Source organism: Heteronotia binoei, chromosome 18, assembly GCF_032191835.1.
Source record: "Heteronotia binoei isolate CCM8104 ecotype False Entrance Well chromosome 18, APGP_CSIRO_Hbin_v1, whole genome shotgun sequence".
NCBI lineage: Eukaryota > Metazoa > Chordata > Lepidosauria > Squamata > Gekkonidae > Heteronotia > Heteronotia binoei.
In genome coordinates this window covers 27,061,695-27,083,242 of record NC_083240.1, presented here as the reverse complement: position 1 = coordinate 27,083,242, position 21,548 = coordinate 27,061,695, and the positions used below count along the sequence as shown (strand labels likewise).

At 49.1% G+C, this 21,548-nt stretch overlaps 1 protein-coding gene across 1 annotated transcript in view; it reads right to left on the bottom strand.

The window, feature by feature from the left end:
* Positions 1-5,045: 5,045 nt before the first annotated feature.
* Positions 5,046-21,548, bottom strand: part of AP2B1 (adaptor related protein complex 2 subunit beta 1) — a 114,854-nt gene continuing 98,351 nt past the window's right edge. The window contains exons 21-22 of the mRNA XM_060258794.1: positions 9,678-9,832; positions 5,046-5,436 (exon numbers count right to left, since the gene is read on the bottom strand). Of these exons, the coding sequence (XP_060114777.1) occupies positions 5,362-5,436; positions 9,678-9,832 (230 nt within the window). The 3' untranslated portion in view covers positions 5,046-5,361. The remainder of the gene's footprint in view (positions 5,437-9,677; positions 9,833-21,548) is intronic.

Here is a 21,548-nt window from a genome sequence, read left to right as displayed (position 1 = left end):
CTTTGCGTCTCCACTGTGAAGAAAGTCAGGGTATAAATGAAGTAAATAATGTTTTTAAATTGGTAATTGAAGTTATCATTGTAGTCTAAGAATGTCATAGCAGTATGTCACCTACTGATAATTAAAAATCCTGACAAAGCCCTAAGGTGGGTGGGAAAAATATCCCCTGTGGAGAACTGGGAACCAGGATAGATCTGGATTTTTGTGTTCTGGCTATTCTGGGATCCTTCTAAAATGTCAAAAGAAATCAGGTTTAGGAAATACCACAAGAAAGCTGAGGAGAATCTAGAATGTGTACAAAGGCACCACAGTGGTATATGGAAACAGAATAAAAAAAGTTAAAGATAGCACCCAAGCAAGGCCCAGCTGCTTCCCTAACTGTGTTTCCTAACAGGCCCTTAACCTATTCTTTCTGACAACTAAGCCCTTATCAATGAGACAGCAAAAAAAGGCCTCCCACTGAAAAAAAAAAACCCAGGTTTGTGCATAATTGAGGGACATCATGAAAGAAAATAACAGTACACTTAAAAGATCCAAACAGTGGCCTGAGGAGTACTAAATAATGCTTGGTGATCTTCAGAAGTCAGCTGAGTATCAGCTGGAAAGAAACAGGAGAGAAGTCTGTCTGCTGAAGTCTGTTAAAATGTATAGCATCTCCCATACAACCGAATGAAGCAAAAGTAAAAATATTCATTCTTCCCAGTGTACCCTTATTTACTTTATTTATATCCTGCCTTTCTCCCAAAAGGAGACCCAAAGTGGCTTACATCATTCTCCTCTCCTCCATTTTATCATCACAACAACCCTGTGATGAAGGTTAGGCTGAGGGAGTGTGACTGGCCCAAGGTCACCCAGCAAGCTTCCATGGCATGAGTGGGGACTTGAACCTGGGTTTCCCAGATCCTGGGCTAACACTCTTAGCCACTGCATCTTGCTGGCTCTCACAGATGAGCTAATCAATTGGATGCTTTTAACAACCAAAGCTAGATGACAGCGCCCTCCCTGTTCAGACTCCCAAACCAGGCCTCCTTCCCTACAGACACTAAACAGGTGGGATTTTGACACCCTCTTTGAACAAGAACTTCTTTCCCAATACAAGAGCGCTTCAGAATGCAGTTGATGTGGTGCTTAAATTACAGAACCTGTTTTACAGACATATTTTCTTCTCAGAGAAATGTCATTTGAGGGTGGAGCGGACAACAGAACATTTCCAACATCCTCCCCTACTTGAAATTCCCAGGATTCTTTGTGGAGAACCCATAACTGGCACAAAACACAGGAAAGCATGCCATGTCGGTCATGCCTGTTAGAGAGCCAGTTTGGTGTAATGGTTAAGTGTGCACGGACTCTTATCTGGGAGAACTAGGTTTGATTCCCTACTCCTCCACTTGCAGCTGCTGGAATGGTCTGGGGTCAGCCATAGCTCTTGCACAGGTTGTCCTTGAAAGGGCAGCTTCTGTGAGAGCTCTCTCAGACCCACCAACCTCACAGGGTGTCTGTTGTGCGAGGGGGGTGGTAAAGGAGATTATAAGCTGCTCTGAGACTCTGATTCAGAGAGAAGGGCAGGGTATAAATCTACGGTCGTCTTCTAAAAATCCTGGATTGTATTGGTAACCCTCAAGCAGGACTTTGGAGAATCACTTAAATAATTTGGGGGCTTCATCTACACTGGATACTCACAGGGTGCCTCTTTTAACACAGAGAAGACACAGGGAGCAGTATCCAACCATCTGCATGAAAGTTTTCCTGTGTTCCTGCAACTACCTGGAAATATCATACCTGGCGTTCCAGAGTCTGTTTGGTCCAGTAAGCTGGAGTAAGGAAGGACAGAGTGATGAAATTGACCCTTTTCTCGTAGAAGCTGCGTTTGGAGAAGGGGACAGCATCGTAATTTCCATCTCCTCCTCACCCTGCTGGGAATGATCTTTCCAAAGGATGGTAGATGTCAAAGCCCTCTATGTCCCACAAGGTGGCTTTGGGGTGACATTCAAGAGTTTCTCAACAGAAGTATCTGCAGGAACACTGTGTTCTGGGCAGAGTGGTAGGCTGCTGCCTGAAGGGTCAAGAACCCCCCCCCAAGAGAAGTCCAGTTCCTGCTCCCCCCCCCCACTTTATTCAAATACTATTCCACCATGAAGAAATACAATGCCAGAGAATAGTCAACTTGTGTAAATGACATTTATTGATGATACAAGGCAAAGCGTAACCCTTTCCATTCCCTCCCCCAGTTAAAGGACAGAATGGCACCAGGCATGAGCAACCCCCCCTCTCCCTCCTCCCAACTCCGCACTTTCCCCACATCACAGCATGCAGACAACAGATGGCACAGGTCTGGCAGAAAGACAACAGACAGGACGGAAGAGGCCTCTGTAGGCCGAATGCTTGGTCCACCATTTTGTTTCTCTCCATTCTTTCAACAGCGGCTTAAGCTACACTGGGCACCATTTCGGAAAAACACTTTAAAGACTATCCCCACTTCAAGATTTCATGTTGTAAGAGAGAGATTCTTCCCACAGTCAAATAGCAATGACCAATGTACTAAAAATGCTATGTAAGAGTTTTTCCAGGATATTTTAAACTATTTACTACCTGAAAATTGGGGCATGAAAAGCTGATGTGAATTGATCTAGGGCGTTTGACTGAGATGGAAGTTCAACTTCTGTTTCTTCCTTCAGCTTGTCTGAAGGGGGGAAAAAAACACCTCAGACCTGCACTCAGGGAAACGGGAAAGGGATTCAACCCAGATTGCTTCCTCAGGATCAACTTTGTATTCCTCACTGATTCCCTTCGTATTTGCAGACCTTGTGTGAAGAACTTTACTGTGGGCGGCCTTCTCAAAGCCGTTGGCCAGCTCCTGTAGTCTCAAACCAGGGTCATAGTGAACAGTCATTTTGAATTTCTCTCAACGTGTGCACTACAGACTGATGCAGGGTTAAAATGGCTCAGGTGCGCATTCTGTGCTCCCTCATACTGACTTTTGCCACAAGGCGGCCACCATAGCAGGTCTGTTTAACTTTTGACTCGCTGAGATGAATATGGTCCCATACGATTCGGAAGAAAAGGCTTTCATAGGCCTGTCATTTTGTTTTGCTCCAGTTTTTTGACAACGGTTCAAGCTGCACTGTGGTCTCCAGGTACTAAAAGCAACCCTCCATGTAGGTTGGATCTAGATGAAAATTTCAACTAATGGAAGTGAAGGGCCAAGGCACCCAATGGTTAAGACAGGGTTATGGCATAAGCTGGCAGACTGAATGACAATCAGGCTTGGGCTGAGTTCTTGTGGGAACTCAACCCAAGCTTGCTGACTAGAAGAAACTGGACTCTACCTACTTATAAACTGAGTATGCTGACAGGATGGACTTACAGAGTTTCGTTTGGTGAGTGTATTCATTCACCCCATAATGGCCTTTGTTATTCCAGTCAACAGGTTTGAAAGAACCATTCCCATTCCCATGAAAGATATTTACCAGTTTTCCAGCTGGTTTCTATTCAAGGAAAACTTTCCACTGAATATGGGTCGACTGCTGCTGTATCCTGAATTCAGACCACAAAACAGCCAGTGGGTGGGTCGTCTAGGCTTACTAGGTATCACGAAGGTTGCATGAGTGAATGAGATCGGGGCGGAAGACCTCTCTCTAACAGCTTCCACCCGCCATGGTTTCTCTTCTGGGACCAGGGGAAGTGGGGAGAACCACTGGTAACCACTATGTTAAGTCTGCACATGCCCAGAGGATGTCTAGGAGGGTGATAAGGAAGGAGATGAAGTGGTAGCATGGAAGGGGACAATCTGATAAGGTTAAAACTGCAGCATGAGGAAGGAAGCTAACTGACAGGGAAATAGGGACACAGCTGCATACATCCCCAGTAACTCAATACACATTAACGTTTCTGGCTTGAACAGCTTTGGTTCCAGCCCTGGTCAGGGAAATGCTAACTCAGTGTCAAAATCAGCAATGCGAGTCAGGAATCTGGGGCCAGAGCTAAACTCTTAACCTACAACACAGAGGGAGAATGGCTAGAACCATGTTCTCCAGATATTCTGGGGTCCTGCTCCAGTCTTGGGAACTCACTGTTGGGCCTTCCTCCCAACGGGCATTGTCTGTGCCACTGTGCGCATCTGGCAGAGGCAGGTTGTCTGAGATCTTCGGGGAGTCTTCCCCCAAAAATCTGAGAGCACAACACGAGATCTGCTGCTTCTCTTGCAATGAGGACAGGATCCGTAAAGCAAGGGAAAGGCAACTCAATGGGCAATTGCCTGACAGCTCCTCCAGCCCTGGCCGTTTCTCTTCCAACGCCAACCCAAGGTAGATGCTGTCAGGGCCGCCACTCCCCCTTGGGGTACTACGTGCGCAATCCATGCACACATGCATATTGCCACAAGGAGAACATGCAGCAGCCCAAGAGCAACACGTGAGTGTGTCGCACTCTGGGGAGACAAGTCAAAACTGAGGATGGAGTGACCCTCACCACAGCTCTCAAATCCCAGGGCTCACCAGCGATGGGTAATTAATTCACCTCCCGGCTGTATCTATGTCGCTTTAGCTGGCCATCACTCCCAAAACAAAACAGGACCCCAGGTGCTGAAGAAGTCTGAAGAGGTTTGTGGCTGGAGGATTACTAGTTCTGGGGTTGGAGGTGACGTGTTAGGGTGAAGGGGGGAAACAGCACACCACGGACCAAAGGGTTACAGATCAGCAACCAGCTAGGGAACTCCCAAGGTCTCTGCTGCCCAAAGGGATGCTCAGTACTCGTCGCTATCTCCCATAAGACTGATAAGAGCAGGTGTGTTTCAGAGACCCCTCTCCTGTATCCTTTTAAGGCTGCTGCCTGATTTTAAAAACAAATCCATCAGAAATAACACAAACTAGAAGACAGTAAAGTGCAGTGGATGTTTCTCTGGTGCCTTTTAGCCTGGATAGAGACTGTATACGTGTGTGTGTGAGTTTAAGTGAGGGCGAGCATTACAAAAAGAGCAACTGGAGGCCTACGAGTGGTTTAGAAAATATGTGGCATTGGCACGGGATGGAGCAAGCCCACGGGGAACGGACAGACAAGACAAGACATGGCACAGGCGCACGGCGGCAGATACGGGCAATGCAAAGTGGTTACAAACTTCTCACGGATGCTAAAAGTATCAAACGGGTCATTCTCTACGGTTACCGGCACGTGGACACTACTTGCTACCTTGGTTTCGCCTTCAGCTCGCCAGGGCTGAGGGCAGAGACACAACACAGAGTTGCTTTTTTTTTTTTTTCCACACGGAGAGAGTTCTTGGCCTGCCAGCAAGGGCAGCAGTGGGCGCTGGGCCTCAGCCCCACCCTGAATCCCCACCACGGCAAGGCGGCGGCAGGTTCCATCTTGTTAGTTTTTCAAAATGGCATCGTAGACCTGGTAGACGTACTGAGACACTTCAGGAGCCCGGCATTTCAGAGAGAGCTGTGGGGAGAAGGGATTAGGCATGAGAAAAGAACACGGGAACACAAGAAACCTGGCAGTTTGGTGTAGGGGTTAAGTGCGTGGACTCTTATCTGGGAGAACCGGGTGTGAGTCCCCACTCTTCCACTTGCACCTGCTGGTATGGCCTTGGGTCAGCCATAGCTCTCATAGAGTTGTCTTGGAAAGGGCAGTTGCTGTAAAAAGCTCTCTCAGCCCCACCTACCTCACAGGGTGTCTGTTGTGGGGGAAGAAGATAAAGGAGATTGTGAGCTTGGCTTGCCGAGTGAAGGGAGGAGAATGGGGGGAAAGGATGCAAGAATATAAGGAGTGTTTTCACCCCAAAGGCATCTGTGATACATTGTGAAATCTGAATACAGCCCCTGTAATATATGAGGAGAAAAGCAAAGAAAGGGGAATACAGTTCTCTGCTCCCCTCCCCAATTCAGTATCTTATTTGGACCACGAATCAGAATGATATTTACACATCTGGTCCTTGATAAGTTTTTAATAGTCATAGTAGAAGATGGGAGAGCCAGTTTGGTGTAGTGGTTAAGTGTGCCGACTATTATCTGTGAGAACCGGGTTTGATTCCCCACTCCTCCACTTGCACCTGCAAGCATGACCATGGGTCAGCCATAGCTCTGGCAGAGGTTATCCTTGAAAGGGCAGCTGCTGTGAGAGCCCTCTCCAGCCCCATCCACCTCACAGGGTGTCTGTTCTGGGGGAGGAAGGGAAAGGAGATTGTGAGCCGCTCTGAGACTCTTCGTAGTGGAGGGCGGGATTTAAATCCAATATCTTCTCCTTCTTCTTTTTTCATGATTAAAAGTGAAGCACTTTTATATATGCCAAAGTCATCCTCCAAGGCTTGCCAGCAAATATTAGGTGGGTAGTTGCTGGATGCAGGGTCTTATTGGAGACAGCACTTTGAGTTAAATGTTCCCCCCAGATGTACTGACTTGGTCCTGACTATGGGATAGCAATGAGCCACAGCCCTTTTTCTCTGAGCTATGGACAAGGAAGTTGCCTTCTCCTGAAACAGACCATTGGTCCATCAATCCCATAGGCAGCAGGTTAAAATGGCCTCGGTTTCCTGGGCCAGGAAATGTCAACCTGATCTTTAAGACCCACTTACCTCTTCCCTCTCTGAGGTTATTAGCCTGTATTGCTTTTAGCTTGTTTGGTGTGATATTTCACATTGCATTTTAAACCCAGCTGTCTGGCATTTTGAAGGTCCAGTGTAGTGAACATGTGGAAGATCAAGGCCAGAAGCTCTGGCCCTTCCAGAGACATGGCCACCTCTAGATCCAAGCAGAGGGAAGACTGCTTGGATCCAGGAGTGGTGGTGTCCTTTAGACCTAAACAGCTGTGGTCCAACACACTTCAGGGCTTCCCAAAGGGAAAGAGAAAAGGGAATGCTGTAAATCAGGGGTGTCGAACTCATTTGTTATGAGGGACGGATCTGACATAAATGAAACCTTGTTGGGCTGGGCCCTGTCGGGTTGGGCCGTGTGTGTACCTAGTTAAGATTAGGTAGCAGAAATACAAACTTTATAAAGGACACAGACAAACACAATTAAAGATTTTTTTAAAAAAATTAAAATATTAGCACTCGTTGGTCTTAAAGGTGCTTTCTCTGTATCTCTCCCATGCGATCCAGGGAATTGGACAAAGGAAGCTCTGGCTCTTTCCTTTCTTTTCCAGGGGGCCAGAAGGGGGAGGAGCCTCAGCCAATAGAAGGAAGAGAGGCTTGGCTCAGCAGCTCCACTGTGCAATTGGGAAAGCCTGGCAAAGCAAGTTCTCCCTCCCCCCTTCCTCCCCAAGGTAGGGGCCTCAGTCAATGGAGATAACAGAGACTTTGCTCTGTAGCTCCTCTGCGATTGAGCAAGCCTTGAAAAGCAAGTTGTTATGCAGAAGGAAGCAAGAGAGAAGGAGAAGGAAGCAGACAACAGCTAGTTGCTCGGAGGGGCTGACTGGAGCCCACTGAGGGGCTGATTCGGCCCCTGGGCCGCATGTTTGACACCCCTGCTGTAAATGGAAGTCTCTATTACATTCCTGGTGGGGGAGCAGCCTGGACACTCTGTGTGTGTGTGTGTGTTTTGAGAGCTTGGGGAGCCACTTGCTTTGCATGCAGCAGGTTCCACCCCTGAACTCTCCACATAAAGGATCCCAGGTGGTGACAGTCCTTCCACTGACTGACCATGCAATCCTGTGCAGTTACTCTGATCTAAGCTAACTGGTTTCAGAGGCTGGAATCACTCTGCATAGGACAGCACTGTGAAGTTCCGGTAAGGTTACTGCCAGCCAACAGTGAGACCATGGAGCCAGACAGACCATGGAGGCCTAACCTGATATCAGGCAGTTTCAGGTCTGTCACCAAGAAGTACTAGAATTGCAATCTACCATTCCTCTGGCCGTGCTTCTTCCTCTAGAAATATGCTCAAGATGGGTCTTCTTTGCTACTTAAATTCAGTACAATCCAGCCTAAAAGTGTAAAGGTCTCTGAACAGCAAATCTTTCTGCTGTTCTTTCGTTCTTTATTTTTTTGCTGATTCCTTTGCTATCAATTCTTTCTTCCCCTTCCCCTTTTTTCTCTCCCTAAGTGGGATGAGCATTACGGCAGGTTTGGTTCACGTGGACAGAGTAGGACATAAGGCCGTAGAATAAGAGGCCTCAAGAATATCTTTAAGCATTCGTCACGTCATTAAATTTCCTTGTGGTCTAGCATTGTTCTATTGTTTTATTGTATTCTGTATTATGAGCCAATATGTGTACTTACTTTTCTGACCTCTGAAGATAACCAGTCTAGGTCGAAACGCTTCAGGTCAAGTTAAGTGGGTTCCCATTGTGGTTTTATGACTGTACAAAGGATAGAGGCTAATGATGAGCCCCAAAATGGTTTTAGCTTTCTATAATAAATACATGTATGTTTGGTTATGGTTTATTATAGAGTTTGCTTTTAATGTTTGGCCCTTTAATTGCAAATTAACCTTTTTTAGGTTTCTTACTCAAGTGGATGGGGTACCAACAACGAGAGAGAGTGATCTTTTAGATGTAATGGGGAAGGGGATCATTAAGAAATCAGGCTTGTTGGTAACAAGATAGCACAGATGGCTTTCAAAGGGAATTAGACAGATTCACGGAGGGAGGTCAGGTCTGCCAACTGGCTACTAGCCAAGGTGACCAAAGGGAATCTCCACATTCAGAGACAGTGGACCTCTGAATGCCCGTGTTAGGAAACAACACCAGGGAAAGCCCTTGGCCTCTCTGATAGCTTTCCATACTGCAGCTGACACTATTTTGTACAACTGGTGTGATTAGGAGAAAGACGAATTTCCCCTTTCTCTGCATGCACAAGTCACAATCTCCCTCTAAAAGCTGTTTTCAATACTGTACCCTGGGAATTTCCACAGCCACTCAAGGTCTTTTGAAAAAGGCACACAGCATGATTTCAGGCAAATAACCGACCACCTGTCTGAAGAAGAAACTGTTTTTCAAATTGGGCATCTGCTAGCTCCCCGACGTAACTGCAGCATTTGCGTTGTGTCTATAAATGCAATATTTAGAATGCATTTCGAAATGACGTACCTGCATTGCGCCTTATTATAACATTACAAATTTGTACTGTGTTTCGCTTTCTCGTTCCCTCTAGTATATCTTTGCACCTTTGTGGTTGTTTTTCTGCTGGCCCTCCAGGACTACTGGTTGGCTGCAGCATGAAGCAGAACGGTGGACTAGGGCTCTGCTTACATATTTATAGTAGCATCTATTGGTTTCATCACTGCAGATTTCTACCAGCTCTTGTGATTCCTGAATGGGGATTCCTCGAAAACATTACCTCCTCATGAGACCTAGGAACTTTCTTTTTTTTTTTTAACCCCTGAACGTTAGTTTTGTCCGAACAGGTCACGCTGATGCTGCCTGGTCCTCCTCGCAAAGATCACAACTGGCAGAGCGGGAGAAGGAAGGAAATCAGCAACAAAAAGCAGCGCAGGATAAACTGATGGCTTCCCTATCCCCATGAAACACAGGAAGTTGCCTTATACTGAGTCAGACGCTTGGGGTCTACCGAGGTATGCATCGTTTATTCTGACTGGCTGCGGCTCTCCGGGGTTTTGGGCTGAGGTCTTCTACCACCAGATCCTTGTAACTGAAGATGGCGGGGACTGAACCTGGGGCCTTCTGCATTCAGATACTCTGCCGCCAAGCCACAGCCCCTTTCCTGCTAGCTGGTGAGGCCTTACCGTGTAGTTGGGATTGCCTGGCTGAATGCGCAGCTCGGCCAGGATCCAGATGCCGTTGGTGAGCTTCAGGGACTGGTAGAGCATGTCCTGGCCTTCCACGTTCCTCTTCGCGATGGTGTAAACATTGTTGTTCTGGAGTTTGCTGGAAACAGTGTCTGGGAAGAAGGAAGGAAAAACTGTTAGAGAGAACAAGCAAGTGAGGAAGGCCAAGTACGCAGCCCAAGGCCCATCCATGAGCTAACGGTAGAAGGGCTGTGCTTCAGTGGTAGAGCTGAAGGTCCCAGGTTCAATCCCTGGCATCTCCAGTTAAAAAGAACCAGGCATTAGATGATGTGAAAAAACCTGAGATCCTAGAGAGCTGCTGCCAGTCTGAGTAGACAATACTGACTGTGACGGACCAATGGTCTGATTCAATATTAGGAAGTTTCATGTGTTCAAGATAAGCTGGATAGATCTCGGCCATCATGAGATTTGGCCCACACGGCACAATCTGCCCTCAGGTGCTGTGGTGTAAGGTTTGACAAGACCTTCAAGGGGGCTGCCTGAAGAAAGCACCAGACAAGTAATCTCTCTTCATCTGTGGGGGAATGGTACCCTATCTGGTCTCCCCCATCAATCACTCCTATTCCAACACCTAATTTTTTAGCTAATTTTTTCAGGTTGTTGAGCTCAGGCTGGTGTTCAGACATGGGGTGAAGTGTTTTGGCCACAACCCATTGCTAGTTGCCATAGCTTCTCTCTACAGGCTTAGGAGCAAAAACGGTCTCTTGTTTGTTCTAGGATGAAAAGTGAAAGGAATCAGGCATTCGTGAGGAGTTCTTAGAACTCATTTAAGCCTCCCATTCACCCCTTGCTGTGTAGTCCAATCAAAGTTGGAAGCTAAGTTGCTATCATCCTCCAACAGAAAAATGCGCTTTGTAAAAAGCGAGGGATGCGTGCACTGCAGGGACGCCGTGGGTGGGAAGCCGCGTGTCCTCGCAAGATGTCAATCAGCGGGACCCACTCTGTCTCAAGGCGGATTTTTGACCCCCCAACCATATTCCTCAGGGGAGAACTCTAGGAACGAATGGGGGGACATTTGCTTACAGCAGAGAAAACTAAGAGGGGGCCCTCAGCAACACACTGTGGGATGTGGGCCGAACCTACCCCTGCCCCTTTTGACCCCGACTTGCTCTCAATTATCCAGACTCTGAAACTGCCCACTGGGCTTGAAAAAGGCTGTAAGCTTTCATCGGCTCACAGTCGACGTAGCACCATCAAGAAGCGGACTTCGCCCAGAAACGCACTGCGGTCCTACATCCACTCTAAGCCCTTCAGGAAGAGGGACCGTGCGTCAGTTCCATGCCCTGTCCGGCACCTCGCATGGCGAGTAGTAGAAGCCCTGCGTCTAGCTGATGCGCACATGCTTCGGGGGCTTTCTTCGCTTCCATTCACAGGCAAGTGGCTCCGGCCTCCCCCCTCCTCCCCGGTGAGCGTGTGACAAGGCCGGAGTCAGCTCCTCGGTGGAACGGGCCACGTTGCTAGGCAACCCTGCCAGGCAGTGCCTTGCACACAAGGCATGGCCACGTGACGGGGGGGGGGGGCTCTCCTTAAAAACAGAAGCTCCCTCGGAGTTGGGATGCGTGGCTCGGCTCAGAGTGGTGCGGGACGTTGGACAGAGAGAGGAAGCCCGGGGCACCCCCCTTCGGCAAGGCACTCCAGAGGGATCTGCTAATTCACCGTTGGCCCAGATCTGCGCTGCCACTATAAGGAACGCCGGAGATTCCTTCGCAGCCATCATTTGTCAGTGGAGATAAGGATTTGTGCATTCCAAGACTGTGCCATTCTAGCACAGAATGGGGGCAGGGACAGTCATTAGTGGCACGGCGCATGCTTTCCGTGTGGAAGGCCCCCGGTTCAGGTCTGGCATCACCAGTTAAAGGACGGCAGGGCTCTCACAGCAGATAGAACTTGGGTTTATACAGCAGCTTCACATGAGCAGAAGGCATGCTTTATGCAAAGAAGGAACCAGGGTCAGTCCTCAGCATCTCCACATACAGTAGGGATATCCTAGAGGTAGTGCATGATGGTATAATGGTACCTTGTCAACTGCTTCAGAGCAGTCGCTGTCTCCCCCGGGAAGACCCAAACAAAGACTGCAAAAACATTCACCTCTAGGCTTTTAAAAGAAAGTGTTGCTTCCGAAGGGGATTTCCTCTATGTTGCTTAGCCGATAGTTTAATTTCTGGCGCTTTTTCCTAGTCTGTGTTCTGCTTTGAGGACAGGACCGAACTTAGTAATGTATACTGGGGTGTGTGTTGGGAGGGAGGGGTCGAGCTTGGGATATTTTTCATGACCAAGAAGAGCCCTGCTAGATGAGACCAGTGGTACATCTAGTCCAGAATCTTCTCTCACACTGTGGCGGACAAGCTCCTCTGGAGGGCCGAAAGCAGGGCACAGAGGCTGAGGCCTTCCCCTGACGTTGCTTCCCAGCTCTAGGAGTCAGAGGTTGACTGCCTCTGAACATGGAGCTTTAGCCACTGTTAGACCTATCCTCCACGAATCTGCTAAACCCCTTTTTAAAGCTGTCAATGCCTGTGGCTGAGGAGCCCCGTGGCGCAGAGTGGTAAAGATGCAGTACTGTAGTCCGAGCTCCCTGCTCACAACCTGAGTTCGATCCTGGCGGAAACTGGGTTTGATCTGGGCGGAAGCTCAAGGTTGCCTCAGCCTTCCATGCTTCCCAGGACGGTAAAATGAGTCCCCGGCTTGCTGGGGGGAAAGTGTAGATGGGGGGAAGGCAATGGCAAACCACCCCATAAAAAAGTCTGCCGTGAAAACGTCGTGATGCGACGTCACCCCAGAGTCGGAAACGACTGGTGCTTGCACAAGGGACTACCTTTACCTTTATGCCTGTGGCTATCACTACAGCCTCAGAGATAGCCCACATTAAGGCAAAGGTTGGAGATTCATGGCATAAAAGATCTTGTGAGGATACAATTTCTTCCCCCTGCCTGGGACCCTGGAGTGATGCCAAAGTTCAGATAAGACCGTGGTGGAGTAGCCAGACCAAAGGTATGACTTGGCGTGAAGCAACAGGGGATCGTTAACGGAGCATATCCACAACTTTGCTAAAGCTAAAGAATCTTGGATAACAGCTATTGGGAAGAACCTCTGAAGACTTGAGTAGATGTTGCCAGTTTGAGCCTCCCATTTATGTGGTCTTCTACTTCAGGTGACCATGGCTTTCCACAACCTGTACCAGCTCTCTTGCCTTGTATGTACTTATTTGTGGCTAAAAGAACACCCCCCCCCAAAAAAAAACCCAACTCATAAAGATCCCCCTTCCATGGTAGCCTAGAAATGATTTCTGCTCACCATAGCATGGGGCAAAAGGCCTGTTAACATGTCCACCAACGGTGATCCAGAACATCTTGGTGCAGAGAAAATTACTTTAAATCAAAGCATAGGATAATGAGACCATAAATAACAGTTTAGTATGCCTTTAATCTGCCCAAATTGTCTCACCGATCAGAGCGGGAGGGTTTCTGGATGTTGCTTGCATTTTGCTGGGGGGTTTTGGGGGGGGGGGGCGGGGTGCAGTGGTTAAGTGTGTGGATTCTTATCTGGGAGAACCAGGCTTGATTCCCCACTATCCACTTGCAGCTGCTGGAATGGCCTTGGGTTAGCCATAGCTCTGACAAAGGTTGTCCTTGAAAAGGCAGTTGCTGTGAGAGCCCTCTCAGCCCCACGCACCTCACAGGGTGTCTGTTGTGGGGGGAGAAGATATAGGAGATTGTCAGCCACTCTGAGCCTCTGATTCAGAGAGAAGGGCGGGGTATAAATCTGCAGTCTTCTTTCTTTTTTTTAAACTTTGGGGCCACTGAGGCAAGGCTGTTGCTGGGGCTGGCGGCTCAGTCCAGATCCAAGCAGGGAAACTGGCGGTCCGTGAGTAGCCCCTTTTTAAGGGAGAGAAACACTGCTCACACAGAGGAGTTAGATCAGAGCCTGCCATTATATAAGGCCACGAGGGACCCTCTTGCTTTCTCGAAGCTGAGCTGAATGCTGCAGTACACCTCCTGACCTGCTCCGGCCGTGGTGCTAGAGAGCCACAAAGTCCACCAGTCTCCTCCGCTTGCAAGCTGCTCCGGTGGTACATAAAGTAAGGCCACCAGGGGCCTCAGGACCAGGGCCCCTCGCCCTCTCGCTCCTCCCGATCGTTGTTCTGGGTCTCTTCAAAAGTTTCCCCAGAATCCTAAGATGCCCCCTAGCTGAATTTGCCTCATCTGGCAAATGGCTGCTCTTGAGCATTTGTGCTGATTATTTAAATAGCTATCTCTGCTGAGATCTGGGTGGACCAGCTGGGGAGCAGAAGTATTTTTAGCTTGCAGCCAAGCGAGTGGCTCTGGCGGAGCTGCAAGCCAGAGAAGCCGCTGGCTGTGTCGGAGCCTGGGGACTTCAGAAAGGGACTCAGCGCTGCGAGTGCACGAGCCAGGGGACCCGGGCAGGAGCTGATTTCACTGTTCCCATGAAGGCTCTGGGACTGAAAGACCTTGGCCAAGCCCTGGTCACCTTGCCTCTGCAAAAGCATCTGAAATAGTTGCATATCGTGTTCTCCGACAGATCAAGGGGGATTAGAAAGAAAAACAACAAAGCGTGGAACAAAACTGTTAACAATCAGGGTCAAAAATTTCAAAGGCTGAACTAAAACAAGAAAGCGTAAGACCCCCAGAGTCAAATACTAAAACAGCAGCACATAGTGGCACAAGCCAGTTGCATAAACGCATAGGGAAGGACGTTCCGTAGCCAAAGGGCTGCAACTGAAAAGGCCCTGCCATTTATCTCACTTTCAAGGACAGTGGTTGACATAACAGGGACTAGAAGGCAAACCCAACATTAAGGCTGGCTTGCGTGGGTACAGGTAGTCTTTAAATACATCAGTCCTAGACCGTACAAGAACTTTTAATATCAGAACCGGTACTTTGCTCTCAACCTGCAAATGCATAAGCAGCTGATAAAGATCTCTCAGTGCTGCACCTACAACTGCCTATTCACCAGTGCCAGTTAGAGGAAAAGTTAACTTAATTTTGTACCAACTGTAATTCCCAGGCTGTCTTCAAAGGCAGACCCTACCTAAAGCTCACCATGGCCATCTAACCTAGAGCCAAAACACTTGACTGAATGAGCCAAAACTTGTTCAAGGTGGACTGCGCTGCAGATGAAATCCATCTGGAACAAGGGATCGAAGCAGCATGCCCAGACTGCAAACATGCCCCCTTTTTTAGGGAGCCAGAAACAAGCATCAGCACTACTACCGAATAGCAGCACAAAAGTCTTATCTGGAACGACATTCAGTTTAAATTGAGGAGCCCCATGACTGCAGTAAAGCTGCAGTACTGCAGTCCGAGCTCTCTGCTTATGACCTGAGTTCGATCCTGGCGGAAGCTGGGTTCAGGTAGCTGGCTCAAGGTTGACTCAGCCTTCCATCCTTCTGAAGTTGGTAAAATGAGTACTCAGCTTGCTGGGGGGGGGGGGAGTGTAGATGACTGGGGAAGGCAATGGCAAACCACCCCGTAAAAAGTCTGCCATGAAAACGTCGTGATGGGATGTCACCCCAGAGCTGGAAACGACTGGTGCTTGCACAGGAGACTACCTTTACCTTTTATATTTGGCCCATTATTGCCTCGAGGCCCTCATTCAAGATTATCACTGCCTTGCCAGCTCCTGGTGGAGAAGGAGCTGCACATCATCCATACAGGATAGTGGCACTTCAGTCCAACTCTTTAGATGGGGATCTGATCAGCACGGTAGGACTGAAACCACAGGGATGGGTGCAAGCCTACCCGGGAGGATTACTTCCCCACCTTGCTCAGAATCATCAACTGGCTGACACCAGCTCTCCAAAACTGCCCCAGGTCCATCAAGGGATGGCCCCTGGGATCTTCTGCATGCAATCCTACCAGCGAGCCTCAGTCTCTCCCCGTGCCACTGGGATGATTTGTCCAGTATTTCGTAGCTTTGCTGTGTGGGATCCTTTTAAGTGGAGATCGAACCTGGGACCTTGTGCGTGCAGAGCTCGTATTTTTCATTCATTCATTTAGAGCAGTGCCCCCCCCACCAACAACCTTTTTGGCACCAGGGACTGGTTTTGTGGAAGATGATTTTTCCATGGACCGGTGGGGGAAGCCGTGCTGGGGGGTTTTGCCACTCCAGGATGCCCTCCTGCCCACGCCACATCCCTTCCCCCCATGGGGGTCTTTAAATGAAGGGGGGTACTGGGGCTGTTTCTGCCTCCCCCTTGCATTAAAGACCCTCGCCGATTAGCTGATCGGTGGAGGTTTAAAATGAGAGGTAGGCTAAGGTCACAGCAGCGCTGCCCCTTCTGCCAGCCGGGAACCCAGGTGGATGAAAGAGATGGTGTAGCCTTGCTCCGAGGCTGCCTTCCCTGCAAGGGGAGAAAGGCCACGCCACCTCTTTAGTCCAGGGCTGCTCTGCCTCGCTCCGTGGCCCAGTTGCTATCAGGCCACAGACCGGTACCAATCCACAGCCCAGCGGTTGGGAACCCCTGATTTAGAATATGCTTAGCCTGCCTTCCCACCCAAATAAGGATCCCCACAGTAGTGAACAAAAAGAACATCAAAGCAAGATTTAAAAGCGCATATCATAGACAAATCATTAAAACAGAATGTGCAAACAAGTAAGGCACATGAACTGGAGGAAGGGTCCAGAGGAAGGGTCAGTGAGAATCCGGGAGGAAACGACAGACAAAACAACAAAAGCCGACGCCCACTGACAGAAAACAACAGAAGGAGACAGATGAACCTCCCTGGAGAGAGGGTTTCTTAAATTTTGATGGCACCACCAAAAAGGCCCTGTCCTGAGTTGTCTGCCATCTAGCCTCAGATGATGATGATTTATCAAATTTGTGAATCGCCTCATCCAGGCCAATGCCAGGCTCTAGGTGATGTGCAAGAAATACAAATAAAATCAATAAAACCACTGAATTAAAAACAGTTGCAATCCAATGAACATTCTTTATAATGCGCTGTAGTTCTGCTTTCTAGGCATTGGAAGCAGTCCCCTCCTTAAGTGGAGTGGTGGGGGGGGAGGGGGTGCCAGCCCAGCAAACGTCGCTGTCCTCAAGAAAAAAGCCTGGTGGAACATCTCTGCTTTACAGGCCCTGCAGTCTTCCGGCAGAGAGTTCCACCAGGTTGGGGTTAAGACTGAGAAAGTCCTGGCCCTCATTGAAGACAGCCGGACCTCATTAGGGATCACCAGTAGATTTCGACCAGTAGAGCGTAGTGCTCTTCCAGGGACATAGTGGAGGAAGTGGTCCCGTAGATACGTTGGTCCCAGACCGCTCTTGGCCTTAAAGGTCATAATCAAAGCCTTGACTCTAACTTGGTACTCAAGATGGCAGAGGGCAAATGAAGCGTGATCTCCATAGCCAATGACAGTAGTCAGGCAGGTTCATTGGGAAGCAGGTGGTTCCTAAGATATGCAGGCCTCCGGCTCTTTGACTACAAGGTGTGAGCCCTCTCCTTTGCAGTGAATTCCACTCTGGCTATGACCCTGTCCCTCCCTCCTGAGCCTTCCACTTGGTCTGACTTGCAGGCACTGCAATACCAGCAAGCTTTGGGTCACTTTGCTCCCTGGCTTCTTCTCAAAGCCAGTCCAGCTTCGCTTTGTGCTCTCCCTTGGTCACTGCCACTGGGGGACAACCTTCTCGCTTTATTGTGCAATGCCACCGTCTCCATCTCCCTGACGGCTTGAGCTCAGATCTGAAAAGTCAGAAGGCAGGAAGTCAGGAAAAGTCAGGAAGGAAGAGAAGGGGGTGGGCGAAACGCAGCCCGAGCAATCCCTGTAATTGCTCTGGTAGAAAAGGGAAGGCAGCCTGAGCTGATAAAGAGCCACCAAACCCTTGTTTATCAGATGTGACCCACTTTCCGGGCTCCACACAAGGAGAGGGAGAGTGACAGATAGGACACGTGCCATAGCCTCCCGAGAGAAAGAAAAGAAACTTCCCTTTCCTCCTCCAAAAAAATAGTTTATGCATATGTGCGGGGGCGGGCGGTGAGGATATCCCTTCTCTCTGAACTCAAAAGATGGCTGTAGGAAACGTTTGGAAGGCCGAAACACGGTGACCCCCCAGGGCACATGGCAGCACAGAAACGGGGTTAGATATCTTAAGCTGGGGCTCTGCCGTGAGTCTGCGATTGTACAGCCCAAGGACAGAATCTGATACTGGGTGCAAATGCAGAGCGGGAATCCAGTAGCACCGTAAAGACTAGCAAAATTTGTGGCAGGGGATGAGCTTTCCTGAGTCATGGCTCCCTTCTTTGGGCTCATGAAAGCTCAGCCCCTGCCACAAATTTTGCTAGTCTTCAGGGTGCTACTGAACTCTTGCTCTTTTCTCCTGCTGCACAGACAAAAAATGGCGACCCATCTTGATCTATCCCCCTGGCTGCAAGAAAAGCATCTTCTATTTATTCATTTTAAGCAAGATTCTAGTCCTTATGGACGCAAAAATAGGCCTCTCAAGTCCCAATATGCTGGGAGAGACGGATCAGATTAAACCCTTCAAGTCTGCAGGCTTGAGAGAAGAGGACAGGACTCGCAATAATGGGTTCAAATTAAGGGCAGGGAGGTACTGGCTGGATAGTAGGAATAACTTTTTTTACGGTAAGAGTTGTTTGACAGTGAATTGGCTACTGAAGGAGGTGATGAGCTCCCCTGCACTGGCAGTTTTTAAGCAGCAGCTGGACAAACATCTGTCAGGAATGCTCTAGGCTGGGGTGGCCAAACTTGCTTAATGTAAGAGCCACACAGAATAAATGTCAGATGTTTGAGAGCCACAGGACGTGAATGCCAGATACTTGAGAGCCACAAGACAGGGAGGGAGAAGTGGAAAGAAAGCAACTTTAAATGCATTCTCCAAGATGCTGGCTGGCTTGGCTTGCAGAAGTGATTTAAAGAGAGAAATGTCTTCTCCACGCTGCTGGCCGACGGGGTGGTGGAAGCTTTAAGAGCCACATGCCGTGTGTGAAAGTTTGGCCACCCCTGCTCTAGGCTGATCCCGCATTGAGCAGGGGGTTGGACTAGATGGCCTGAATGGCCCCTTCTGACTCCGTGATTCTACGATTCTAAGAAAACAACACGGCTATCATGGTGTCAGTATGTAGAGAACTTCGTGGAGTGTAAGAAAACAGGAGTCCAAGAAAGGTTCCCCAAGGAACATAAGCTATAAAATGTGAGACAAAAGAGGCAACGAAGGGACAGGAGAGCTGGCAGGGTGTCATACTAGGACCCAAGACAATCCGGTTCGAATCCCTACTCTGCTTTGGAAGTTCACTGAGTGACCTGGGCCCAACACAATCTCTCAGCCTAACCCACCTCGCAAGGTGGTTATTGTGAGAATAAAGTGGAGGAGGAGGGGACAATGATGTGAAAAGCCACTCTGGGCCCGAACAGGGAAAAAACCGGGATGTGAGTGGAGCAGGGGGAGCAGTAAGCATAATCAGGAAAAGAAACGAGAATTTGCATTCATACCAGTTGCAGATTTGTTAGGGACAGAGACAGGCACCAAAATGGTCATGCCAGGCTTGATGGCAAAGGTGAGATCTGAGAGGCGTCAAGGAAGTGAGAGAAACTGCACAATGCCAGGGAAAAGGGTGGAAAGACAGAGAGGCAGCTAAGGGTGGTGGATCTACAGAAGCCAAGACTGGGACAGGAGGGCACAGAGATCAACTGGATATTCACACATGCTCATATGTGCACGTGCCAAAATGCTGGCGTTGATAAGACTATGCAAACTTCACCAGACCCAGATGGGCCTTCATTCTGCATAATCATCATTTTTTAAGGTGGCAAACTTTGCCCCCTGCATTGCCTGAGTCTGCCTTTGTGCAGCATCTTCCCCACAAACTGCCAAGGGGATAACAAAGCCTTGCCAAATTATTGATACCGAGGAGTTTGCCATTTTAGTCCGTTGCTGCAAAATAGTGAAAAGTCCAGTAGCACCTTTGAGACTAACGGATTTTGTTGTAGCACAAGCTTTTGAGAAACACGGCTCTCTTCATTAGAAGCAGGGAGGGTATGTAGACGCAGGAAGTGAGTGCCATGTGAATGCAAAGCAGTTGCAAAAGTCATGAAAAAGGTAGAATGCACAATCCAGGCTGAGTGTGACCGCTTCCTTCTATTGATGAATCTGAATGGGATACCTGAAAGGGAAAGGCAGTTACTTCTGGTAATGAGGTAACCATCCAAAGTCCCTGTTGAATCCAAGTCTGACTGAGTCAAATTCACGTATCAATTCCAATCCAGCAGCTTCCCGCTGGATTTTGTTTTTCAGATGTTTCTGTTGAACTATGGTGACCTGTAAGTTCTTGATGGAATGTCCCACCACTCACTTCCTGCATCCATTCCCCCCCTCCAATCACCACCAGTTTGGTGTAGTGGTTAAGTGTGCGGACTCTTATCTGGGAGAACCGGGTTTGATTCCCCACTCCTCCACTTGCACCTGCTGGAATGGCCTTGGGTCAGCCATAGCTCTGGCAGAGGTTGTCCTTGAAAGGGCAGCTGCTGTGAGAGTCCTCTCAGCCCCACCCACCTCACAGGATGCCTGTTGTGACGGAGGAAGATAAAGGCGATTGTGAGCTGCTCTGAGATTCAGAGCGGAGGGCGGGATATAAATCCAATATCATCATCAATATCATCATCGTCACCACCTATATATCTCTGGCCGGTTTCTACACACCCTCCATGCACCTGACGAAGAGAGCTGTGTTTCTCAAAAGCTTACAATTTAATAAAATCTGTTGGTCTTAAAGGTGCTACTGGGCTCTTTTACCATTTTGCCATTTGATGCACAAGAGAGCTACTTAAAGTCACCGGTTTCTTCCGAGGATGGAATCTGGTTTCAACAGAACAGGACGGCTCGTTCTTCCTTTCTCTCGGCACTGCTCTGCCCTGCTCCCACTGGCAGCTCCATTCCCGCCCACTTCCCCTGACATTGTTCCCTCTTCCCAAAAGGCCACATTTAATCGCCCCGCACAAAGACAGCCTGGGGTTTCTGAAGCGGGAGGGGTAGCATAATGGCAGGCCCCGGGGGTGGCTGGAAAACAAAAAGGCTTCCCACTTGACCGAAGCATGTTCCCAGATCTGGTTCAGATGTGCTCGGCTGCAATCCGGGGGCTTCTCGTCCGACAAACAGCAGGGCTTGGAGCAGGCTGCCCAATTCCCCTCCCTCTGTTGCCGCCGCGTCCCACCCTCTCCCTTTTGGCAATTACAAGGTCACCCTCCAAGGAGGGCTTGAAGCATGTCAGAAAGCCACAAACCTAACAATTAGCCAACAATGCAAGAGGCAATGTCTTTGTGTTCCCAGCAGCCAGGGCTGCTTCTGCAGATGTCAAAAGAATGCCTTGGAGGAGTAAACAGGGCGGGAAAGGCACTATTTAAAGCCCTGTCGCTGCCAGAACTCCGAACGGGAATGCAGAGCAGGGTGGGATCTCCAAAGCGTTCACTGGAAGTTTGTGCGGGGGAGCGCTTTGGGATGCCCGCACCCACTAGAGTTCAGCGAATACTTTGCGGTGCTGTAGCTGGGGCTGCTACTGAATCTAAGAGGAGGCAGCAGATAGCAGCAACAGTAGGAAGCTTTCTCTTGACCAGTCAACTCGCCGGCCTGGCCAATCCAGAAGCTTCACACTGGCAGCCAATCACAGGGGCTCCGGCGGCCAATCACTGGGTACCCTCATTTCCTTCTATTTACACATACAAATGAATACGTGCAGCTGCCTTCTACTGAGACAGGCCGCTGGCTGGCTGTCAAGGACAGCATCGTCTGCTTTAACCGGCAGCTGCTCTCCAGGGTCTCAGGCCGAGGTCTTTCACATCATC